General features: G+C 50.2%; 7 protein-coding genes across 7 annotated transcripts; 6 read left to right on the forward strand and 1 right to left on the reverse strand.

Moving 5' to 3' along the window:
• Positions 1-61: 61 nt before the first annotated feature.
• Positions 62-3142, reverse strand: BDW43DRAFT_293941 (putative actin polymerization protein Bzz1). Its single transcript, XM_032043887.1, has 7 exons — positions 3034-3142; positions 2867-2973; positions 2785-2811; positions 2156-2683; positions 2029-2109; positions 813-1977; positions 62-752 (listed from the first exon to the last, which is right to left on the reverse strand). The coding sequence occupies exons 2-7, from the start codon at positions 2909-2911 to the stop codon at positions 355-357; spliced, it is 2244 nt and encodes a 747-aa protein (XP_031894304.1). The 5' UTR covers positions 2912-2973; positions 3034-3142; the 3' UTR covers positions 62-354.
• A 206-nt stretch (positions 3143-3348) lies between these two features.
• Positions 3349-5773, forward strand: dbp5 (ATP-dependent RNA helicase DBP5). The gene is made up of 6 exons (XM_032043888.1): positions 3349-3793; positions 3872-4046; positions 4111-4608; positions 4666-4903; positions 4950-5150; positions 5211-5773. Exons 1-6 carry the CDS (start codon positions 3712-3714, stop codon positions 5478-5480), a joined length of 1464 nt encoding a protein of 487 aa, XP_031894305.1. The 5' UTR covers positions 3349-3711; the 3' UTR covers positions 5481-5773.
• Positions 5774-6426: 653 nt separating this feature from the next.
• On the forward strand, positions 6427-9617 carry BDW43DRAFT_304572 (putative GTP cyclohydrolase II; the record flags this gene model as incomplete). Its single annotated transcript, XM_032045624.1, has 4 exons — positions 6427-6522; positions 6617-7573; positions 7624-7905; positions 8610-9617. The coding sequence occupies 4 exons, from the start codon at positions 6427-6429 to the stop codon at positions 9615-9617; spliced, it is 2343 nt and encodes a 780-aa protein (XP_031894306.1).
• A 1367-nt stretch (positions 9618-10984) lies between these two features.
• Positions 10985-12674, forward strand: BDW43DRAFT_293959 (glycosyl hydrolase). The gene is made up of 2 exons (XM_032043889.1): positions 10985-11236; positions 11296-12674. The coding sequence occupies exons 1-2, from the start codon at positions 11234-11236 to the stop codon at positions 12388-12390; spliced, it is 1098 nt and encodes a 365-aa protein (XP_031894307.1). The 5' UTR covers positions 10985-11233; the 3' UTR covers positions 12391-12674.
• A 284-nt stretch (positions 12675-12958) lies between these two features.
• BDW43DRAFT_244914 (basic helix-loop-helix domain-containing protein) lies at positions 12959-17169 on the forward strand. Its single transcript, XM_032039725.1, has 2 exons — positions 12959-13415; positions 13512-17169. Exon 2 carries the CDS (start codon positions 13623-13625, stop codon positions 16638-16640), a length of 3018 nt encoding a protein of 1005 aa, XP_031894308.1. The 5' UTR covers positions 12959-13415; positions 13512-13622; the 3' UTR covers positions 16641-17169.
• Positions 17170-17995: 826 nt separating this feature from the next.
• BDW43DRAFT_293973 (ferric reductase family protein) lies at positions 17996-20979 on the forward strand. Its single transcript, XM_032043890.1, has 7 exons — positions 17996-18159; positions 18219-19268; positions 19319-19380; positions 19441-19626; positions 19800-20199; positions 20250-20411; positions 20466-20979. The coding sequence occupies exons 2-7, from the start codon at positions 18650-18652 to the stop codon at positions 20855-20857; spliced, it is 1821 nt and encodes a 606-aa protein (XP_031894309.1). The 5' UTR covers positions 17996-18159; positions 18219-18649; the 3' UTR covers positions 20858-20979.
• Positions 20980-21358: 379 nt separating this feature from the next.
• On the forward strand, positions 21359-22514 carry BDW43DRAFT_323868 (D-mandelate dehydrogenase-like dehydrogenase; the record flags this gene model as incomplete). The annotated part of the gene is made up of 2 exons (XM_032049831.1): positions 21359-21674; positions 21781-22514. The coding sequence occupies 2 exons, from the start codon at positions 21359-21361 to the stop codon at positions 22512-22514; spliced, it is 1050 nt and encodes a 349-aa protein (XP_031894310.1).
• Between the last annotated feature and the right edge of the window lie 979 nt (positions 22515-23493).

Raw genomic sequence — 23493 nt, forward strand, 5'->3', positions numbered from 1 at the left:
TTTTTTTTTTTTTTTTTTTTTCATGCATATATGTATGTTCATGCCAGTGCCATAGATTATGGTCAGAGTACGTACATAGGTCCGTCAACATTCATTGACAGTATGTTCATTCAGAAATTTCCAACGTCTATACAGTCGAGGCAAAATGCTCGCTACTTGAGATATGCTAGGATGCGCGGCGGCCCGATAACAATAAGACTAACAATAGGCAGATCGCTAACGTTCCAGAAAAAGAATACCAAAGCTCCATGCTTCCCAATGCAAATGATAGACAAAACGATAGGTATCCGTGTGTACATCTGTACAGCATCGGAGTTTGGCGGCCCTTGGTATAACGATAACAAGGGGCGGGAACTACACCGGCTGGATGTAGTTGGCTGGCACGCTTTTGATCACTCCTCCTCTTTCCACGTCGGCCCATCCATCACCGCCATCTCGGTTGACCAGCACAAAGCGGTCGCCTTCAGCCATATCCCATTCCATGTCGCTTCGGGCCTCGTAGTCGTACAAGGCTTCAACATACTGCAGCTTCTTGGCTCCCCGACGGGGTGCCACAGCGGGCCCAATTTTCTTGCCTGCTCCACTACCTGCCAATGAGGCAGAGGAGGTGGAATAGGTGGATCCGGGGCGCTCAGCGAACCCGGTGCTGCTGGCTGAAGGGGTTGCGGGCGCCGCGGGTGCCGCCTCGACGTACGAGGCTGGGACGAGGCCCTCGGACGAGCCGATGCGGACCCGCATCCAGCCAGATCCATCTAGTCAAGCAGTCAGTAACATTTCAAGCATTTTTATAAAATATATGTGAAAAGACTTACCATCTGGCTCAAGAATCGCTACATCATCACCTTCTTGCACAGTTACTTCATCGGCTCCTCCAGCCTGGAAGGCATAGAGCATCTTCCCTCGTGGTTCGTTTGGCTTCGTCGATTCGGTGACAGGCGGAGCCTTGATGTATTGCGCTGGAGGGGGAGCCAAAACCCTATTCCGCTTTGGCTTAGTCTCCTGAACAGGGGCGGGGGTTGCCGCCAGTTCGGCCGCGGGAGCTGGGGCTGGAGGCGCGGATTCAGTCGGGCTGGCCAAAGGCGGCTGGCTAGTAGCGTTGGATAGTGACCGGTTGGCACTGACGGCATAACCAGAGCTCAACGAGTTCATCGTATCTTTCCGAGTAAGGGACGGCGCGGCAGATGAGCCTGTAGTTGTCGGCTCCAGATCGAGGTGTGGTGTAGCATTGGCCTGCTCTTGTCGTTCCGCTTTGAGTTTCTTCTTTTCTTCCTTCGTCTGTTCGCCAGGGCACTCTGCGGGTACTTTCATTTGACATTTACTGTGGCATGTATACCCGCAATCCCGGCAGTCAAATCCCTTCGCCGAAAGTCCCCATATCCGCTCCCCACAAAGGTCACAGTTGGTTGGGATCTTGAAGGTTTGCGATTTGAAGTTGTGATTTTTGGCGCCTAATGATAGATCACCGACTACCGACATGATGGTTGATGTTTCTACCTCCGCCGTGAGCATTTTACGATCCACCTCATGCGAAGCGCCCTGTAAAAAGAAGATAGAACGAACTACATCGACCTCGTTTCGGTTGTCTTTGCCTTGCTGGATGCTCTCACGGACTCTCTTGGCGGCTTCAACTTCTCGGCGTTTCTGGTCGGACTCGACCCTCAGTTCCCGGACCTGCGTCTTACTCTTGCTGAGCAGGTTGCGCAAGAACACCTTAGCCGCCTCATCAGTGACAAGCGCCTCATCGTCGTGCCAGATAGGGCTCGGCTCAAAGGCCAAATTTGGCGGTTCCTGGGACTGGCTAACATTGTGGCGCAAGAACATGAGCGAATCAAGGTGTGGGACATTCCGTGGGATCTCGTTGAGTAGATGTGTCATATGTTCCATACTCTTAGACAGAGACGATTTCTCTAGTTGCCCTGCGAGGGTCCATATCGAATTTAATTTTGACACGCGCATTTCGTTGAGATTTTGCAAGCTCTAGAGACGATGTCAGCTCTACGTTTTCACCCGTCCAAATTGTGAACCCACATCTAGTAACTCCGGGACATATTCATGGTAGAATCGTTCCTTCAACTTGTTGGTCACGTTTATACTGATCAGGTACGTATTCTGCTGGGGTTAGCCACGGTCTTATGGGCAGGAAAACATCACCCACCTTGACGTTGTTCATGTCCAAGATCTGCTGCTGGTATGCAGCCTGCGCCTTGGGCTTGCTGTGATCGAATGAACTCTCCATCTTTTTACGCCTACCCTCCACTTCTTGGCACGCTCCGTCGTATTTGCCTTTTGCCTTCTTGAGTTCACCATAAGAGGCTTCTCTTTCCTTCTCCAATTTCGCATGGAACTCAACATGGCACTTTCTGATTTCCTCATATTGCGTCGCAACATGTTTTAGCGGCTCCGCCACTTGGCCAATGAGGTCTGTAGCGAACTTATCGCGTTCTCCCGCATGCGATTCAATAGCGGTCAAGTGGGTAGTCCACGTAGTAAGTGAAGCGCTTTCGAGGGATCCTGGGGTCATGGTGGGGGTGTCTCCGACGCTCAGTGTGCTTATCTTCTTGGCTTTGCGATCATGGTACTTTCTGCAAAGGGCCGTTAGTTTGGCGGCGTACTCCTTTTCAATGGCACTCCGCTCGCGGTAGAACTGTTGTATCTCGTCGAGCCATTGTACACCGTTGAGAACCTAGTTGGAAAAATATCAGTAACGTTCTGCTGGTGCCTTTGGTACAATAACTGCCCAGTGGGTCACAAGGAGAGTGGGCAAAGTTGACAATAGAGACATACCCAATTGTTGACCGGTTTGAACGCATCCTATAATAAAGGCGTATTAGATAGACTTTCCACATCCTATTCACGCCGTCAATACCTTTAGTTCTGCTCCAAAATGAGGAGCGACATCTGATGTTGCCATTGTAGATGTGACAGGCGCTCGGGGATGGCGCGCATGAGACTTTTGGGTGGAAGAGACAAAAGCTTTCAAAGGGAACACCGTCAAAACCAGCATCTAGAATTGGAACAGGCCCAGCCACCTACCTCCACGTGCTGTGTTTCTTGTACGACAGGAATGATTCGTCGTTACTTCGCTCTTGAAGTCAAAGGAGTGACCAACCGTTGAGGCGCATATGTACCTGACATGGAAATCTACCTAATTGAAGGAGGGCCATGCGGGAAGCGGGGAAGAATGGCTGGAGTAACGCCGGGTGACAATACCAAAACCACTCTCTCAGGCCACCGTGTTCAGGGAGCGCCGTAATATTACGTCATGCCCTACTGGCCTTACTGCTAACTAGTATAAGTTCAAGCACGCGACCCACCGCCTTCTCTATAAAGTTAGAAATTGCCCACTCGGCTGGTTGCTCAACCTGGATTAGCGTTGTTTGCAGTATGCTTAGGGCGGTCAGTAGTGTTAGGTTTTTTGGCTAATCGTCACTTCGGCCTATACTCTACGTATTCACAGCGTCGATTTGCTCCTTTGGCTCGTTGTGTCAGAGGAAGAATATCTCGATTCCTGGTCTCTCCTAACTCCGTGCTTCCGGAGAGTACCCTACAATTACCCTATCCCCTACATATTCGGATCAATCTCTTCACTTTTCCAACGAGCGTTACCTACCCCGCGATCACATCCACCATTTAGGACGCCTCTACCTCGCCGTAAACACACCGTTGTCCCATCGATTAATTATTCCTAACCTCGAAATAAACTCTCTCACAATGTCTTCGGAGCAACCTGCTGAAGCCGCTGCCAATCCCCTGGCCGACCGCATCACAAACCCCGATGGATCGAAGCCCGAAGGTATGCGTTATTCAGTGTTGTGCATAGCGAGCGCCGCACAGTTGTATCCGACAGAATGCTAAACTCACCTTTCCGCAGAGCCTACGGGTACTCCTGAACAGGCCGGCAATGAACAGGCCGACGGCGCTGCCTCACAGCTGGGCGGCTCCGACCTGCATGAGCCTGACTACACCGTCGAAGTCAAACTTAGTGATCTCCAAGCGGACCCCAATAACCCACTATTCTCAGTGAAGAACTTTGAGGACCTCGGACTGTATGTCATATGTTGCGTACTGAGTATTATGGTTTATCCTAGCTTACAACTCGTTGATAAACAGGGACGACCGCATCTTGCAAGGATTGTCCGCCATGAACTTCCGCAAACCTTCAAAGATTCAAGAAAGAGCGCTTCCTTTATTGTTGAACAACCCTCCTAAGAACTTGGTCGGCCAGTCCCAGTCCGGTACAGGAAAAACGGCTGCTTTCGTCCTCAACGTCCTTAGTCGTTTGGACCTCTCATCGGAGCAGATGCAGAAGACACCCCAGGCCCTAATCCTGGCCCCCACTCGAGAGCTGGCTCGTCAGATCGTTGGTGTTGTCCAGGTTATGGGCCAGTTCCTGGATGGTCTCTCTATCGGAACAGCTGTTCCCGCAGACACCAACAGCCGCCCGGCGAGGATAGAATCCTCCGTTGTTGTTGGTACTCCGGGAACGGTCATGGATATGATCAAAAAGCGTATTATGGTTGCCAACAAGCTGAGGGTGCTTGTGTTGGATGAGGCCGATAACATGCTTGACCAGCAGGGTCTAGGTGACCAGTGTATTCGTGTGAAGGCGTGAGTCTCAGAGTCTTCCCTTTGTGGTTAGCCGTAATTTCAGCTAACGCCATGCAGCTTGATACCAAAGGATATTCAGGTCGTTCTTTTCTCCGCTACCTTCCCAACTCATGTTCACCAATACGCGTCCAAGTTCGCCCCTCAGGCAAACGAAATCACCCTGCAGCACGAAGAACTGACCGTGGAGGGGATTAAGCAACTTTATCTTGATTGCGCGGATGAAGAGGACAAGTACAAGACTCTCGTCCAGCTTTACGGACTTCTTACCGTCGGATCCTCTATCATTTTCGTCAAGGTTGGTAGACTGTCCTTAATTACTCGGTTGTATCTAACTGTTACAGACCCGGACATCGGCCGCTGAGATCGAGAAGCGCATGGTTGCTGAAGGCCATACCGTGGCATCTCTCACTGGAGGTATCGAGGGTTCACAGCGTGATGCTGTCATTGATCAATTCCGTGCTGGTCAGGCCAAGGTTTTGATCACCACCAATGTCCTGGCGAGAGGTATTGATGTCTCGACGGTTTCCATGGTTATCAATTACGTGAGTAGCTGAATTTCTGCCCCGCTAGCGAGGACAAACCAGAACTAACCTCCTGGCCAGGACATCCCGGAACTCCATCAACCCGGTCGTGAGCGTCAGGCGGACTTCCAAACCTACCTTCACCGGATTGGTCGTACCGGACGTTTCGGTCGTGTTGGTGTGTCCATCTCGTTTGTTGCCAACCGCGATGAATGGAACATGCTCAACCAGATCCAGCAGTACTTCAACTGCAACATCCAGCGGATCGACACGAAGGACTGGGACGAAGTGGAGGATATCATCAAAAAGACCATCAAAAACACCCGGGCACAAGGGAATTTCGGACGGTAACGGGCGACCGCTCCTACTTTAATGATGACCCGTGAAGAATGATGAGGTTTAGCTTATGTAAAGAGAAAAAGTTCGAAAAGAATCTTAGATACCAGCAATATGTCCCCATCGTGAGAATCTCAATCAACTCATAGATTTCTAATCTGGATACTGTCCTTATGGAATACCTTGTAGTCTACTATAGGGGCTAAACATGGAAGGTACTAAGGTCTATCACATAACTTAGCATAGCTGGTGAGTCTAGATATATGTTTTCTGCTGAGACGTGTCCGTAACTCAGTATCTCTAATATATCTATCTATCTATCTATCTATCTATATATATATTGTTGAGTAATACTGGGCAATATGGCTTCAGTCTATTTGAGTAAGAGCATCTCAGGTGACTTAGGCAGGTTTTCATCAGGTAGCAGTTCGATGTCCTGACGTGGTTCCAGTGTAACACGTACTGACAGGTCAACTCCGAAGGAGGGGGTTTGATTTGCCGCAACCCCGCGTTTCAACATCATCTTGCATACCAAAATTTAGGGAAGGACAGCCGGAGAATGCCTCAAGAAGGTAAAATAATATTCACCAAAAATATAGAGGATATAGAGGGAATATAGGAGGCTGGCATACACAATTAAATTCGGGAATATCCTTCTAGAGCTTATCAATTCTAGCGGAGATTGTTTATTTATCAGGAAGATAAGTGACGATCGATAGAGCTGATAAACTGATAAAGCCAAGGCGATAAGGTGCGGAGAAGGAAAGACCGACAGTGAGAGCAAAAGAGAGTTCACAGGTCACATGCAGGAGACATGCAGCTGTAAAAAGAAGGAGACAATGATGTCTTTCTTTTCCCCCGGTTCTCCTAATATTTATCCCTTGATCCACCCCTCCCCCCAGTCTTCTTTCTCTTACCTCTCCCATCTCCAGTCCCTATCCGAACCACCCCAACAGCCAAGATGACCGAGACAGATACCCCCGAAAAGCCCACAGCTGACGCGACAACCATCCAGTCACCTCTATCGCCAGAATCCCGCCATAGTACACATATTGTCGTATGTTTGGATTTATAACCCCCCCTTCCCTCCCTCCCCCCCTCGGGCCCCAACCCAGGTCCTAAATATCCCCTCTCACTGATCCCCGGACTAGTTGACCACATACCCCGGACAAAGTGGCATCGACCCCGTTCCCCTACAATGGGGTGCCCCGGACGCCAAATCCCGCGGTCCAGTGGTCGTCTCACGCAGCGGGCCATTGCTAAAACGACGCAATGCCATGGGTGCCCACGGCGGTAGTTACAGCATCTACAACGCTCTAGCCATCGCCGCCGGCGATCTCCCGCCTGACTTCCGCCCGGATTTCAAGAACAGTGAACCCACCTTCAATTTCCCCTGGCAACCCGCCTGGGCCGATAAGGATAAGATCGTGTCGATGGATCCCTATGGTCACGATATCGTCGACAAGTTCCGCGATGAGCTAAACGCCGGCTGGGACATCCGGCCTACAATGGCCATCACCCGCGCTAACATGAAGCTGGCTGAGATCGCAGATGCAGTACGGGACGGACAACTGGACGTGGACGGATCGATTATCGTAGACTCCTCGGGTGAAGTGCGGGTGACGAAGGTCGCCGTCGAACCCGTGTGGTATCTCCCCGGTGTTGCGGACCGATTTGGCGTCACGGAGGCCGTGCTCCGTCGCACGCTCTTCGAACATACGGGTGGAAGTTACCCAGAACTAATTACTCGTCCGGATCTCAAGGTCTTTCTGCCCCCCATCGGCGGTCTGACGGTCTACATTTTCGGACCCCCCGAGCGGGTATCCGACGAGAACGTGAAACTGGCCCTGCGGATCCACGACGAGTGTAACGGGAGTGACGTCTTCCAGTCTGATATCTGCACATGTCGACCCTACCTCGCATTCGGTATTCGGGAAGCGATCCGCGAAGCCCAGAACGGGGGCAGTGGTGTTGTCATCTACTTCCGGAAGGAAGGACGCGCCCTGGGCGAAGTCATCAAGTATCTGGTGTACAACGCTCGCAAGCGTGGCGGCGACACGGCAGACAAGTACTTTACGCGCACTGAGAACATCGCTGGTGTAAGAGATGTAAGCTATTTCTTATGACCCACAACCCTGTGCCATACTAACAACCCCAGATGCGCTTCCAAGCCCTCATGCCCGACATCCTGCACTGGCTCGGCATCAAGAAGATCGATCGCATGCTCTCCATGTCCAACATGAAACACGACGCCATCGTCCAATCTGGAATCAAGATCCTCGAGCGCGTCCCTATCCCAGAAGACATGATCCCCAATGACTCGCGCGTGGAGATCGACGCCAAGATCAACGCCGGATACTTCACAACGGGAAGGCAGTATACCATGGAAGAGCTGGCCAAAGTCAAGGGCCGCGGATGGGAAAAGTGGGAGGATGTCACGGTAAGTCAAGGCTCAAACTGCTGCGGTATGCATGTTCTCTATTAATCACGTACTAATATCCGGGTAGCATTGAATGGCGAACTTGAACGAATCTAACAGTGCGAGCCGCATGATTGCATACGACGACTTGAACCTTGAAAACCTTGAATGAGTTGAGCTCAGGAACAGGAATTTTTGTCCGTATTACGCCATTTTAGTCATAATTAATTTTGATATGATGATCGGAGAGTTCTCTTTTCCACCTTTTTGGTAGCATGTAATGTTTGTCGGTGATTATAGAGGTAGATACCTTGTGAGGGGAGGTGTGTAGAGAGTTACCGGATTCCCATATATATATATATAGATTTTTTTTTTCGACCGGCATCGCTCCCGACTATTTTTGTTTACTCTAACCTCTAATCTCTAATTCCCCTTTTCACGTCATAGCTCATCAGAAATTGATGGCCATAGGTGCTAGTAGAGAAGGACACATCGATGATCTCGGCTCCAACCTCCGTGATAAAGTACGATAAGCTGTCAAAAATCTCGGTATTTCTTCCCGAGCGACGGGTTCTTTTCCATATTCCCCGCTTTGCGTAGCTATATAAGAACATACCGAGACAATAATAAATTAGTATCGATCACATAAAATATACCATATTCACTTCGCTCACCTTATACATTATTAAGATAGTATTTTACAGAGATATTCTACGCGAAGAAAGAAGCCGAAAAAACAAACAAGAAAAATGGGCTCCTCCGTCACCCTGCAACCCCACGTCCCCAAAGCCGGGGTATGGTGTCCCGCCATAACATTCTTCGACCACAGCTCCGACACGCTCGACCTCGCCGCGCAGAAGAAATACTACTCCTACCTATCTACGACCGGACTAGCGGGACTCGTCATCTTGGGCACAAACTCCGAGGCGTTCCTCCTTACCCGCGAAGAGCGCGCCCAGCTCATCGCGACTGCCCGCGAAGCTGTCGGCCCCGATTACCCACTCATGGCGGGCGTGGGCGCGCACTCTACGAAGCAGGTGCTCGAGCTTACGCATGATGCTGCGGCTGCAGGGGCAAATTACCTGCTTGTGCTGCCACCGGCGTATTTTGGGAAGGCGACGACGGCGGGCGTGGTGAAGAGATTCTTTGCCGATGTGGCGGCGCAGGCGCCGTTGCCGGTTGTTGTGTACAATTTCCCGGGGGTGTGTAATGGGGTGGACCTTGATTCGGAGACGATTACGGATATTGTGCGCGAGTCCGCTGGAAGGAGGGCGGATGGGGTGAGTAATGTAGTTGGTGTGAAGTTAACTTGTGCTTCGGTGGGCAAGATCACAAGGCTGGCGGCGACGTTCAAGCCCGACGAGTTTGCTATTTACGGAGGTCAGTCGGACTTTTTGATCGGGGGGCTTAGTGTTGGGTCGGCCGGGTGCATTGCGGCGTTTGCAAACGTGTTTCCCAGGACTGCATCGAGGGTTTACGAGTTGTATAAGGCCGGGAAGGTGGCGGAGGCGATGGAGTTGCAGCAGAAGGCAGCACTAGCGGAGAGTCCCTGCAAGAGTGGAATTGCTTCGACCAAGTATGCTGCGGCGATTTACTCGGCGCCGTTGGCCGGGATTAAGGGAGCCGAGGAGAAGTTGAAGCCGAGGACACCGTATGAGGAGCCCACTGAGGGTGCTAAGAAGACGGTGAGGGAGTTGATGGGTACGGTGGCCCAGCTTGAAATTAGTATCTAGTAATAGGGCGGATATGCGTGATTTCAGGTGAACTCGAATAGGAAGCTCGGGTTATGTCACGAATCTCGGAATATGTATACTGTTCTTGATACGGAGTAGTTGTATTGCGATAGCCCCATTGAACCTCATTCATCCAATGATTTGAAATCGAATAGTTATGCCTTCGCGCATTCGGAATATTTTCCATACTTTTAGAGTTGCCTCGTCTCCACGTGGGGGAGATTTCGCCGAACCGTCCCCGAACGTAACCCGGGGCTGCAGAGTTTGTCGTAGTAAACATGTCGGGAAAGAGGGGCCCGAAGCCATGTATGTTTTGATTGCACGCAGTTAGAGGTATTAGCTGATTAGGGCCCATGGAGGAGAGTCACAACTTGAGAAAGGGTTCTATGTCAGCATGGTGGCCATGAAAATGGGTAGAGAATAGAAGCGAGGACAGCGTTCACCCGCATTTGTTAGATTGTAGAATAGCTAGATTGCACTTGCTCCGCACTCCACTGAAAGAGAGCTTCTGTGGACACCCATTCTTGTGGGGTTGTTGAAGGGCCAATCCCCCGATAAATCACCGGCGGTAAAGGCCGTCGCTTCGACTCCCCCGCTTTGAGCACGATACTTCTCCAGCCGGGGTAGCAGCGCGGGAGAGCGATCACTGAAAGCACAGGGTAGATGGATGATCTTAGGAAAAAATTCATCTCTGACAGTGAGGTGAGCTGCGAGAATAGGATATGAAAGGGTCAACAATCTGCAGTGGTCGATTGAGGATCGTGGACGTCCACTATCAAAACATGATGTACCTTTATGCATCACCCCCACACTAGTTCACAATTGGTGCTTTTAGGGTAGTGGGATTTAGTTTCCTCGTATGCATGGCATGGTTATGCCGGTCTGTTAGCCAACAGTTGCGGTGGGAAGACATCCACCCATGGTTAAACTGAGTTCTCGGCTTCGTCCACTTGGGGGCTTTGGAACACTGAGGCAATGGAGCCTAGCGCTTTCCATTGAGAGAATTCCATCCATGTATTGCTGTTAACGGGTGCTTTTGACGATGGATCACACATAAATACCTCGGTCATGCCCCCGGGAAAAGCAGATATCTCAGCTTTGCAATTCACGTCGCTATCTATTGCTTCTGCAAGCGACCAGACGAGATGCATCTCAAGCCATTTATCTTCCCTGCCCTCGCGGCAGTTGCTCATGCTGCCAGCTATTCCGGAGACCTTCGGCCTCAAACCCACTTCTCTCCACCTTCCAATTTCATGAACGACCCAAACGGCTTGTTTTATGACAGCAAGAGGGGCGTATACCACCTATACTATCAGTGTACGCCAGTACCTTCGTTCATCCGCGCACATATACTAATACGTGAATAGATAATCCAACGGGGATGGTTGCGGGGAATCAGCATTGGGGTCATGCTACCAGCCCTGATCTATACCACTGGACGAACCAACCTATCGCCCTCTCTGGAGATAAGCCCGAAGAATATATATTCTCCGGCTCTGCTGTGGTCGATAGCAACAACACATCCGGGTTCTTTCCCGATCAAGACGATGGTGTCGTAGCCATCTATACAGTAGACACTCCAACCTTGGAAACGCAGCAGATTGCTTATTCTCACGATGGTGGGTACACATTCACCAAGTACGAGAACAACCCGGTAATCGACATTGGCTCGAAGCAGTTCCGTGACCCGCAAGTGGTATGGCATCCTGAAACCCAGCAATGGGTGATGACTATTGCCTATGCACAGGACTTGGTTATTGGATTCTACACATCACCCAACCTCCGAGACTGGACTCATGCGTCGAATTACACCCAGGAAGGCCTGCCGGGTGACCAATTCGAATGCCCTAATTTGGTCAAGTTCTCCGTTGATAGTGCTGTGTCTGACGAGTCTAGCAAGTATGTACTTTTCATCTCCGTGAACCCTGGCGCACCACTAGGGGGCTCTGGAACGTTTTACGTGGTTGGCGATTTTAATGGCACCCATTTCACCTCCGAAGTGGCCCACGAGACCCTCTTTGATTTCTCCAAAGATAACTATGCTGCTCAGTGGTATTCTGGAATTCCTGAGGACCAACCTCCGGTCTCCATTGGTTGGGCTAGCAATTGGGACTACACTGGGGAGGTCCCCACTGGCACGCTCGAAGGATGGAGAAGTGCGATGACTTTACCCAGAGTACACAACCTGACTAAGGTAGATGGAGCCTGGGCTGTGACTCACAGTCCGTTTAACGGTCTCTCGACTGTTAAGGGAAGGCAGCTTGTGAGCAAGAACATTCAGTCAGGAGATGTGAAAGCGAATTTTTCTGGGGTCCCATCGAAGGCAGTATACTTCGACGTGGCGGTAAAGGGAATCGATGCTGCCAACCCTGCCGGGCATGTGAACTTTAACTTCACTTCTTCTTCATCGGGCGACTATCTCGATGGGGGTGTATCCTTGGGTGATGGTTTCTTTTGGATCAATCGAGCCGGAACCCATCTCTTCACGGTCAAGGATAATGAGAAATTCACTGCCTCGTCTAACACTACCATCCCGACTTTCGGCAATGGCACGTTCAGTTTCTCGGGCATTATTGACCGGTCCGTGTTTGAAGTCTTTCTGGGCCAAGACGGGATCCAAAGCGGAACCATGACGTTCTTCCCAACCACTCCACTCGACACTTTGACTGTTTCCGCAGAGGGTCTCAGCAATCGGACTAGCGTTAGCGTTAAGGCTTGGGGTCTTCAGAGCGGCTGGAACTCGACCGCGGCAGGCAAACGATTCCGGGCTTAAGTCGATGGACTATATATCTCTGCTCATGATGCATGATTGGAAGCTGTAATACGGATGTGTGATCGGATTATTTTCATTGTTCAAAATTATTTTTTGCCAGGGACACTCACCAAGTTGTATGTGCTCGTAGATCGGGTGGGTATCCAATGTCTGTGTACAAATGTACGATAGAGGGGCAGTTCTTCATTGTACTTTCTTTTCTTTGGGTCCAGAACGTCCAAAATAAACAGGAATGATGTCAAGTCACGTTACACGACGGTGTTTAATTGGTCGTTCCTAGTCAACGTAATATTACAAAACTGAAACATAAGAGTCCACCAATACCAGGCAAAGAGGGGGGCGAAAGAAGGTAATACGGTGACCACCTCGTCGGTTTGCCGGAAGCACAGAGTCCCGCGATCATACGACGCAGCGCCGAATCTTGGCCGAGGGTTCAGTCGCCATCGCTGTCAGGCACCACTTTGTCCTTCTTCCAATGCTCAAGCACTGGACTGCGAACAGGTGACTGTGCTGCTTGTGTGGTTTCCAATAATAAATCTATTATTGTCCTATCCTTGTCTTTGCAGAATCCATTCCAACAACAGACATAAACCAAAAGAGATAAAGACGAAAAAGAAAAGGAAGATCTTATCTGCCTGGGTCACACCTGTGGCTCGTACCGTCCCATGTGAGAGGGTCTAAGCCGCGTATTCAACGCCTCGATAAGATCTGTTTTTAAAAACACTTGTTCTCGGCACCTTTAGAATTTTTGGTTGTCTGGTTAGTTAGGCCCCAACGTGACTGACGAAAAGGGTGTGTTTGCCATGAAGAACTTCTCAAGTTGATCTCACTCTTTAACTTGTATTCTCTCCAATTACCCACAATATCAACGTCTCTCCTTTTTCTCTCTTCCAGGGGTTCTAATTTTTTTTTTTTTCGCCCCCTCCTTTCCAATTATTCTCCACACTTCACAATTTAGCGTCTACGGTTCTGGCTGATCATCAATCACCTTCCAACTCTAACCCGCCACTAGCCGCTTGCCTAAGGTATGCACACCCTAGGTTAGACTACCTGGAAGTTATTATCCAGAGAAGCCGTCCACTCTCCTGCACCTTCGTTGTCAAATATCCGATGGTTAATAGGAGCAAAGGCTTGTTTCACGATACACCCCCAACGAAGCGGTAGACAAACCCACCGCAAACCGATTCGCGGCCATTGTGCCTTGATGGTCTAGACCCTGGCGGTTGGACAAGATGGCGATGCCTGCCATGGGTAGCGATTTTCAGCTGTTCTCCCCCGCTCAGTCTTCCGACAGAAGAGAATCACAGACAGACTCCATGACATTTCCACAGTCATCCCCAGAGGATTCCGGTCAGGATTGGACGCAATGGATGAGATGGGATGACAATTCTTTCCAAGAGACGGCCAGCGATCTTCCGCACTCCCCGTTCGATTTCTCATTTATCTCGCCCAGCACCTCGATCGGCAAGCAGAGTACCGGTGGTATTCAGAAATCCGAATTCTCGCCCGATATTTCACTCGACTGCGTGACGAATCTTCCATTTGACTCCTTCCTTGGTCAGGATGATTGTGGCGGGCTTCCCCTTCACCGTAGGTCAAATGTCAGCACAGATATGCTGTCTGCTCAGTCAACGACGTCCGGATCACCTATATCCCTAGCGGGTGTCAAACGTAAGTCCGGAAGCGATGACGACGGATCGACCGTCAGCGGTCCACCTCCGACTGGAAAGAAGATGCCATCTAAGAAACGAGCCCACAACGTTATTGAAAAACGATACCGAGCCAACTTGAATGAAAAAATTGCCGAGCTCAGAGACAGCGTGCCCAGTCTACGAGCTTCCAGGCATCTAGTCGACGATGATGACGCGGAGGGGACTACGCCAGCCAACAAGTTGAACAAGGCCTCTATTCTCTCTAAGGCAACGGAGTATATCCGACACCTGGAAATCCGCAATAAACGGTTGGAAGACGAAAATACTGCTCTCAAGAATAGACTTCGTCAAGTGGATAAGGCTGTCGACCAGACTGTGACATCTGCGGCATCAGTCTCTTCACCTAGCAATTACACCGAGTCCGGTGCTAGCTCGTCTCCTAGCGTCTTCTCGAACGCGGAGGAAGTTCCTAGTGACCCTTCTCCGAGCTCCCTCCACCCACCGGAAGGTTTGATCAAGGTGCCAGATGCCTTCAAACAAATGCGGGCGGCGACCCCAAGAGATGAGTCATGGTCACAGTCTTATATCCAGTATCCAAGCAGTGGTAGTAATGGACCTCCACAGGCTGGGGGCCACAAACGCTCTCACTATCCTAACAAATACATGCTAGGTGCTCTTGCCGGTCTCATGGTATTTGAGGGGATGAGTTCGGAGAAGAAGACCGAGTCAACTGCAAAAGGGCTCCTAGCTGTTCCATTCAACCTGTTCAATAACATACAGTCACCGCAGACCGCATATTTGGCAGCAATTGTTCGGAACTTTTGGTACTCATGGCATGCCCGCGCTATTTCTCACTTCCTCATCCTTGCTACTCTCGTTGTCGGGAGCGCATTCATCGTTTTTGTCTATCTGTTCAACTCCGGCGGCCCTGGACTACAGTCCTCTAAAACAGCATCTGCCACATTATCATCTAGTAACTTCCGCCGACAGGCTTGGCTGACTAGCATCCAGCGGGTGGGAGTGCCCCGACACACGTTTTTCCATGAGTGGTATGTCGTCACGTCGCGATGTTTTGAGTACGTCTTGCGATGCCTACTCGGATGGAAACTCTACTCTTGGGCCACGGGAGTTACCGAAGAGGATGAAAACGGCCGAGTCAAGACGTGGGACATCGCGATCGATGCGCAACTCGCCGGAGGTGATGCGGAGGTCAGCAAAAGTCGTCTCGTTTTGACCATCTTTGCTGCTGGCACTCTCCCTCGAAGCCCAATGAGAATGATGTTAAAAGCCCTCCATGTGCGCATTTTGCTTTGGCGTGTGGGAGATCGCGGCTCGTGGACTTTTAACGTCTCGAACGACGTTGGCCGTAGTCTGGCACGGTATCAGTGGGATCTTGCCCGAAAGATGAATTCCTCTCTGCCAAAGGATCACCCAGATGCCCTGCCCAGCCATCTCGCTGCCTTACTGGACCTTGATAGTGAGGCGGTTATGATTGATAGTGTCATCCAAAGGGCCGCAAACCTTACTTGGAACTGTCCAACCCAAGAGGGGACTGATGGTGATGAAGCTCTTCTGGATGTTGTGGAAGAGGATCCCGCCATCCAATCCTCTTTAGATGCGCTTGCCGCCTGGTGGTCTAGCCATCTGTTGCAACGCGCCCTTCTGAAATACTTCGAGGCTAGTTCTGGTGGTCAAGACAGGAAGAAGAGCCGTGACCTTTTCAAGTCGAAGATTAAGACAGCTCTCAACGTAGCGCCCCAGCCATCCGCAGCTCATACACGTGCTCTGGTTATGCAAGCCGTTTTCTTTGAACAGGATCGCGTCGCTAACATTAATCTGGTTCTTTCCGCACTGCCTAAGGACAAGGGAATGAACAAGAAAGCGCAAGCTTCAAATTTTCTCGATTCTTCTCTACCGGTATCTGTCCGCGATGAGATTAATATTGCCGTTCGCTGCGCTATGATCGCGGCTATCTTCACAGCAAGGACAACCGGAGATACGTCTCTTCCCGCATCGTTTACGATGCAGAAAGCTATTTCCTGGTTTAACCAGCTGCCTCTGGACCCGGTGGAGTTAACTCTTCTGGGATTTGCAGCGACATATCATCTTTTACACGTTTTGGCTTCCGACACAGACTACCTGAACTCCTCGGATTCTTCGGCTCCCTCTTCCCCCGTGCCCAGACATCTCTCTTTGTCCTCTGATGATGACTCGGACAGACCAACTCCAATCCAAGGGCAGAAATGTTCGCCGCCGCTGATTCCTAACCTAAGCCGTGTGGCCTCGGAGCTTTCGTACTGGGCAAAGAACGCCTATAATCCGACTTTTTATGGTTTCACGTCTCATCTCGTGGGAGTGGTTGAGTCTGAATGCAAATCATTGTGCCAAAGCGCGGGAGTCGATGTCGCCGACTACTCTCGCATCCAAGAGGAGAGGCGGGAAGCAACAAGGAATAAAGACCAAAAGAAGAAGAAGAAGCAGCAGCAGAAGCCATCTAAGAAATCCAAGGAGGGTTTGCGGCCAGGTAGACAGGTGACCCCTAGCAGCCAGCCCACCCAATGTCCTAGTCCAGAAAGTCCACGTGAACCCGTGACTTGAACGGATAGAGGCTATCTTCGTATGCATGTATTATGGGCTATGTCGCTGTCTACGGGTTGGGTGGCCTCCTGGCTTTTTACTTCGGATATTTGGTATTACGCGATGCGCTGCTTCTGGTATCAGGGTGTATTTTGCGAGTGATGGAACACGGGTATCGGAATATAAACAACAACTATCGGTCTCTGGCGTTCTTCGGTTAATTTCCGGCCTGTTTATGTATCTTCTCTCCGGTGTTATAAAAGCCGAATTAGACTAAAGCAGTCCCTCCCCTATTTTTGTTGTTTGCCTGTGTATAATGCCTAATAACATGTATCGCTTACAAGTCACCGTTCGAAGAGTCCGACCGATTCTGCTCACACCCGTCGACCTTGCCCTGTTTGCTACGTCCTCATCTGGGAAATGAGGTTAGGTTAGTGATTTGTGTTCAACCTCATCTAATCTTTTTCTACCTCTAGAGTGGGCAATACCTTATACCAGGTGCCCGGATCGAGTCTGGGACCCATGCTGCATGCGGGAAGGAATGTGTGGCTGGAAAGTTTAACCCACGCGGCAATTAAGGCAACTTCCGTACCGCGTGTAGGGCTGACGCGCACATTGATTCATTCGAGGCCCTCATCGAGCAGAGTGATCTGATTTGAACAAGATGGTATTTCAGTGGCATTCACATTCAACCATGTCTAGGCCGTTCGAGCAACGTTGCCCACGGTGGTACCTTCAGTGACCCCATTGCATCATATGTTGTTTCAATTGGAGGGTCACGGAAGACACCAGCAAGGAAGTGAATTGGAACTTGGAGCAGCCAGCTTGCTTTGACTGACAGCGGGGTGAATGGTGCACTGGACGCCTCCGTCCTGAAAAGGCTCACGGCGACAACCACGTCGTCATTCGAAAGCTGAATAAAGCCTGTACCCCTGCGGGAGCTCCCAAGGTTTCCTCATTTCCTCAGAGGCCTGCGCAATAAGAAAACTCTAAAACAGTAAGAATCAAAACATCATAACGTTGCAATTTCATTTGAAATACATTACACCTTTACGCAATCCTCCCTCAATGTGCCAGTTATGACGTTGACTCCACTTACGAGAAGGCCCTGCTTCGCGTCCTTCTCTCGCAGGTCAGTAGGAGCCTAAAATACTTCACTCTTAGATAGCTTCAACAGCAACCAGCATGATTAAATATTTGTTCATCACCAGTTTAAATCCCGTGGAAAGCACAGGCCCGCCAAGAATGAAGGGGCTTCCTCATGACAACTTCATGCCGACAATTCTTCTACGTCACCGCCCTAAATTAAGACTTCATGCGATTGAAGATCGTTTAAAAGAAAGGCTGGCGCTGTAGGTCTCCTATTATGAATCGTGAAAAAAAAAAAAAAAAAATCAAGTGCCGCGAACTTAGGTTGGGAACCCTTGACCAGCTATCTCCGTTTGCGGTGCCGTGGTTTCATCGGTTCAGTCGAGGGCAGATCCACCTCGGGGCTCCAGCCAACTATCAAGGAGAGAAAACGATGACTCTATTTGCTGAGGTACCTGTCAAAGTTTGACTCGATGTCGTCAGTTTGTTGATCTACGCTGACAATGACAGCACCTTTCAGGCCCAGACCTCAGATAGAAGCCTCTCATTCCAGAACCCCATTCCCCACATTCTTCGTGGTAGTAGTGACCTTCTCAGGAGCTTCATCCTGGCTCAGTGGGATATTTGTTAGAGGGAGATGGTGTGTAGCGTATCTCCCTAGTTTGAATCACTTTGAATCTAAGGCCAATATGGATGACGGCATCGTGGAATAGTTCTGAGTACACAAGACCTGCGCGTCATGGCAGGTGCAAATCCATTGTTCCCGTGGCTGTATATTTACCATTACCTTGCCATCGATCACTCTTCTGAATCCTTATAAGTCCCTGTCTAACTTAAAGGGGGATCACCATTGATTCCAGTACTTGTGCGGCTGTAACTGTTTTGAACATCTCTTTGATACCCACGTTTGGAGGCCATCCTGGCTCTCAAAATTTGCAGGAATGGCGGTCGATAAGTTACAGCCGGGCAAGCAGCACACCCGACATGATCATCTTCCTATGAACCCTGCGCTGGCCGCCCCTTTGTACACTTTGGGTGGTGTTCTTATTATCCTTTTCCTCAGCCGTACTCTTATTAGACTACGGCATCATCGACGTCTGCGTAAAATCCTTCAAAAGGGTGACCAGCAAAAATTCGCCCAAAGCAATGCCATTTCGGCCAGACTCAACAAACATGTCTTCTACGCACCGCTATTCTCCGTCCGCCACAGTCGCGAGTTACGCCTTCTCGACAGGGTCCATATGGGGATAATCCCGTTGCGGCTCGAGGCTATCCTGTTGGTCGGGTATTCCCTGTTGAACATAGCATTTTTCTTTGCACTCACCGACTGGTGGCTGGGGTACGGAGAGACAACGTATCAGATCAAATACGCCGCTGGCCATCTGTGTGCGATGAACCTGCCCATGCTAGTCCTCACGGCTGGTCGCAACAACCCCCTGATCCCGCTGCTAGGATTGCAGTTTGACACATTCAACCTCATGCATCGTTGGATTGGACGTCTTATCATCGGTGAAGCAGTGATCCATATGGCTTGTGCGGTAGCGGGGCTAGCCAAAGAGAGTGAGCAAAATCCCATCCCGGCCTAGAGGCGTCCACTGACTGGTATTTAGTGAGCATATCCAAAACAACCCATCTTCTCTGGAACGTCCCGTTCTTTATAACTGGATTTGTTGTAAGCCAGAAGTTGAAAAACAGTTGAAGTGCGTAATCTAATTGCTCGTGGCAATGGCAGGCTTTAATCGCGTTCCTGGTGATCCTCATCCAATCGGTCTCGCCGTTGAGGCACTCTTTTTACGAAGTCTTTCTCCACTTTCATATCCTTCTAGCAATAACATCCTTTGTGGGGCTATGGTATCATCTCCGTGGCTTGACTTTGCAACATGTTCTGCTGGCAACGCTTATTCTATGGGGTCTCGATGTAAGTTTAAACTACCCCGCTGCGTCTATCTCTTACCCTTATAATACGAGACATGGGGCATTGTGATTTTCTTGCTGTGCTCTTTCTGGTTCTTCTCGGAGCCGGCATACCCCTTTTTCTTTCCCAATTCATTGCCAACTACGACTGGTTTTGATACTTATTCATGTTAATAGAGAGTCACAAGATTGTCGAGTATAATCTGGCGCAACTTTGGCAAACAGCGCACCACGGCAACCGTGGAGCTTCTTCCGGGAGATGTAGCTCGCGTTGATGTAGCCATGGCGCGGACCTGGACATTCAAAGCCGGACAATACATGTATCTGTATATGCCATCCCTTGGTCTATGGACATCTCATCCATTCTCTGTCGCTTGGACCTCATCCGGCCGCACGAGCTTGACTGAAAAGCGCGGTTCCTGTGACTCACTTAGTGTATCGCTGGGAGGGCCACAGCGGTCGGTCATGTCCTTCCTCATCAAGCGCCGCGACGGGTTTACACATAAGCTTCTCGAGAAAGTCAAGAACTCGGTGGACGGGAATTTCACCGCATCCGCGCTGGTCGAGGGGCCATTTGGTGGGTAGTGATATGCGTCGGGCCGCAGGCTGATACTAACTTCTATATAGGCGGTCTCCATTCCCTAGCTTCCTACGGGACAGTCCTCTTAGTTGCGGGCGGTATTGGGATCACGCACCCAATGTCCTATATCTATGAATTCATGACCGGGTTTGCGGACAAATCCACCGCTGTGCGGAAGGTCACCTTAGTTTGGGTGATCCGCAGTATTGGTGAGTTAAAGTTGCGCATGCTGAAGAAATATTTACTGACTCCGTGATTACTAGACCATCTGGAATGGATCCAGCCGTGGATAACCAGTCTCCTAAACCACCCAGCGCTCCAAGTTTCGAAAGAGCAGCAACGGTACACCTACTTCCAGTTCCCTGAATTCTCACTGTCGATTCAAATCTACCTGACTTCGCGGGAATCTACGGACGATTACTGTGTAGGCGAGAGCCCCTGGACGAATTCCGCCCCGCCCAGCGTACCCATCAGCGTCGTCTTTGGCAAGCCAGCCTTCGACCAGATTGTAGAAGCTGAGAAGGCACAGCAAGTGGGCGCGATGGCTGTGAGCGTTTGCGGACCGGGTGGTATGAGCGACGATGTCCGCAAATGTGTTCGGGATAACCAGGGGGCGCAAGCCATTGATTTATACGAGGCGTCATTTTGCTGGTAGATTGGTTCATTCTTGTTATATTGCTGAGCTTGCTCGTCGATTCACTATCCTGGTTTGATACTAGATTATACACCTAGCTTATACTTCGCTTATACCTTTATTGAATGAAATGAATATTGCTGTGCATTGAATTCTGCAAGACGATGGTGGGTCGTGCAAAAATAGATCCTAAAATCGCAATTGAGCTTCATAGGGCAATTAACCCCGTCTGCTAGTCGACGATCCGTAATAGGACCAAGCCAATGAAATAGCTAGAACATACAGCTTCCCCTCACCGGAAACCGGGGTAAAAACAGCTCATCTCTGCATGGCCGGCAATCCGTCTCGGATTTCCCCAACGTCGGCAATTGACGGCTATTGAAACCCGGAAGTATAAGTATACGTTCAGCCATGGACAAGACAAACAATTCCTCAATTCCAACGTCAAAAGAACCCAATCAAACAAGAATCAAGGTTAAAAAAGCTTCTCTAGAGGAAAACTAGTAAAACAATATAGCAACCATGCCCCCCAAACTCCGCGTCCTCCACATCGGCGACAACATCAAATACAACCACGATGTCTACGCACGCTTCGCCTCGGAATTCGAAATCATCCAGCCCTCCGCTGAAGAGCGCGAAAGGGAAGAGTTCATGCGCGCCCTGAAAGAGCGCCGCTGGGGTGACTTCCACGCCATCTTCCGCCCGTTCTGGAACACAGGCGGCGAAATGGGCCGGTGGGATCGAGAACTGATCCCGCTACTGCCCAAGTCCGTGAAGATCATGGCGTCCGCTGGCGCTGGGTATGATTGGGCAGATGTAGATGTTTTTGCAGAATATGGTATACTATTACCCTCCTTACCTTTATGACTCTTCCCCCCACCCCCCACCTTCTTCTCTTTCTCTATACCATTCTATTAGAGACAGGACTAACAATATAAAAATAGGAATCCTCTACTGCAACGGCGCGGCCGCATCCTCCGAATCCGTTGCCGACATGACCCTTTTCCTCATTCTCGCCGTCTTCCGCAACCTCTCCTGGTCCCATGCCGCCGCCATCTCTACAAACCCTACAACCTTCACCGACGCCCACAAAAACTCGCCCCTAACAGCCCGCAATCCCCGAAACCACACCCTAGGCATAATCGGCCTAGGCCAAATCGGCTACACAATCGCCCAAAAAGCCCACGCTGCGTTCGGCATGAAAATCGCCTACCACGACCTCATCCGCAAGTCTCCCGACCTCGAATCCCAGGTTGGGGCCACCTATTACGATACCCTAGAAGGGCTATTGGGGAACGCAGACTGTGTGGTCATTGCCACGCCCTTCGCGGGTAAGACATTAATGACGCTGGAGCGGTTTAGGCAGTTTAAGAAGGGGGCGAGGTTTATTAATATTGCGCGGGGGTCATTGGTGGATGAGGAGGCGCTCGTGCAGGTGCTTGATGAGGGGCATCTTTCTGGGGCTGGGTTGGATGTGCATGCGAATGAGCCGAATGTGCATCCGAGGGTGGTGAGGCATTCGAGGGTTATGGCTATGGCGCATAATGCCGGAGGGACGGTGGATACACATATTGGGTTTGAGAGGTTGGCGATGGAGAATATTGAGGGGTTTTTGTTGAGGGGGAAGGCTTTGACGCCGGTCAATGCACATTTGATTAAAAGCAAGAGTTCTTTGTAAGATTTTTGGGTTCTTTTTATACATGTTTGTATCAGAGTTTATGTAGCTGTGGGGAATGTTAGTTTTATGTTCTGGGATTATTAAGGTGCACTTTGAGGGTATTTCTCTGGAGCTAGGGGGATATGTTGCGTTGCTCAACTAATGGGTATTAGAATGGCTGGTCGTACGGTAAGTTATAAATAGCTGTCATATATGTGAGGGTTGAAGAAATCCTCCTAAGAGACCTTAAGAAAATAGTACTCACTCTAATGAGTAGATGGAAATGGTGGCTTGCTTGCAACTCGGCTAGATCAGTACTGACCTCTGTGGTTAAGAGCCGGCTAGATCTACTTCACGGAATGGGTAAGTGGAAGGCCTGCTGACGGATTCAATCAAAGCTGGGTGACAGTATTACCTCTCATGGCGAGTCATAGTCTACTCAACCACAGCTGGGACGGATCCTTTGTCTGAGCCTCAATACCGTTCTCAAGGAAGAACTGTACAATGTCATCAGGATCCATCTCGCTGGCATGGTCGAGCGGTGTCCTACCACTCAGATGCGTTACCTTGAGATTAGCACTATTCTCACTCAGCCGTTTAACAATATCCAATAAGCCCTCTTCAATAGCCCCTAATAGGGGGTGTCAGGCCACCTTTGTCCTTTTTCTCAATATCCGCACGTTTGTCCAAGCAGTAACTTGGTAATTACTATCCTGCTCATTTCAGTAGCCCTCGACAGAGGTGTCCCCCCATCTCGGTTCTTTGTCTCAGTATTCACCTTTTTGCACTGAAAGAATCGGGAGCCAGAGCCCAATGTGAACCAGACCTCCAATGCAGAGGTCTAAGTGAATACCTCTACTGCTTATAGTCAAAGGGCTTTTAGAAATATCGAAACGGGTCACAAGGTACAATATAGTGAGAGTTGATAAACGCAGCTGGGGATATGGCAAGAAGCCCGCCCTGAGTGTCCGAAGATCGCTATGCAAAGAGGCTGTGGTCC

The sequence above is a fragment of the Aspergillus alliaceus genome, assembly GCF_009176365.1.
Source record: "Aspergillus alliaceus strain CBS 536.65 unplaced genomic scaffold BDW43scaffold_84, whole genome shotgun sequence".
Taxonomy (NCBI): Eukaryota; Fungi; Ascomycota; class Eurotiomycetes; order Eurotiales; family Aspergillaceae; genus Aspergillus; species Aspergillus alliaceus.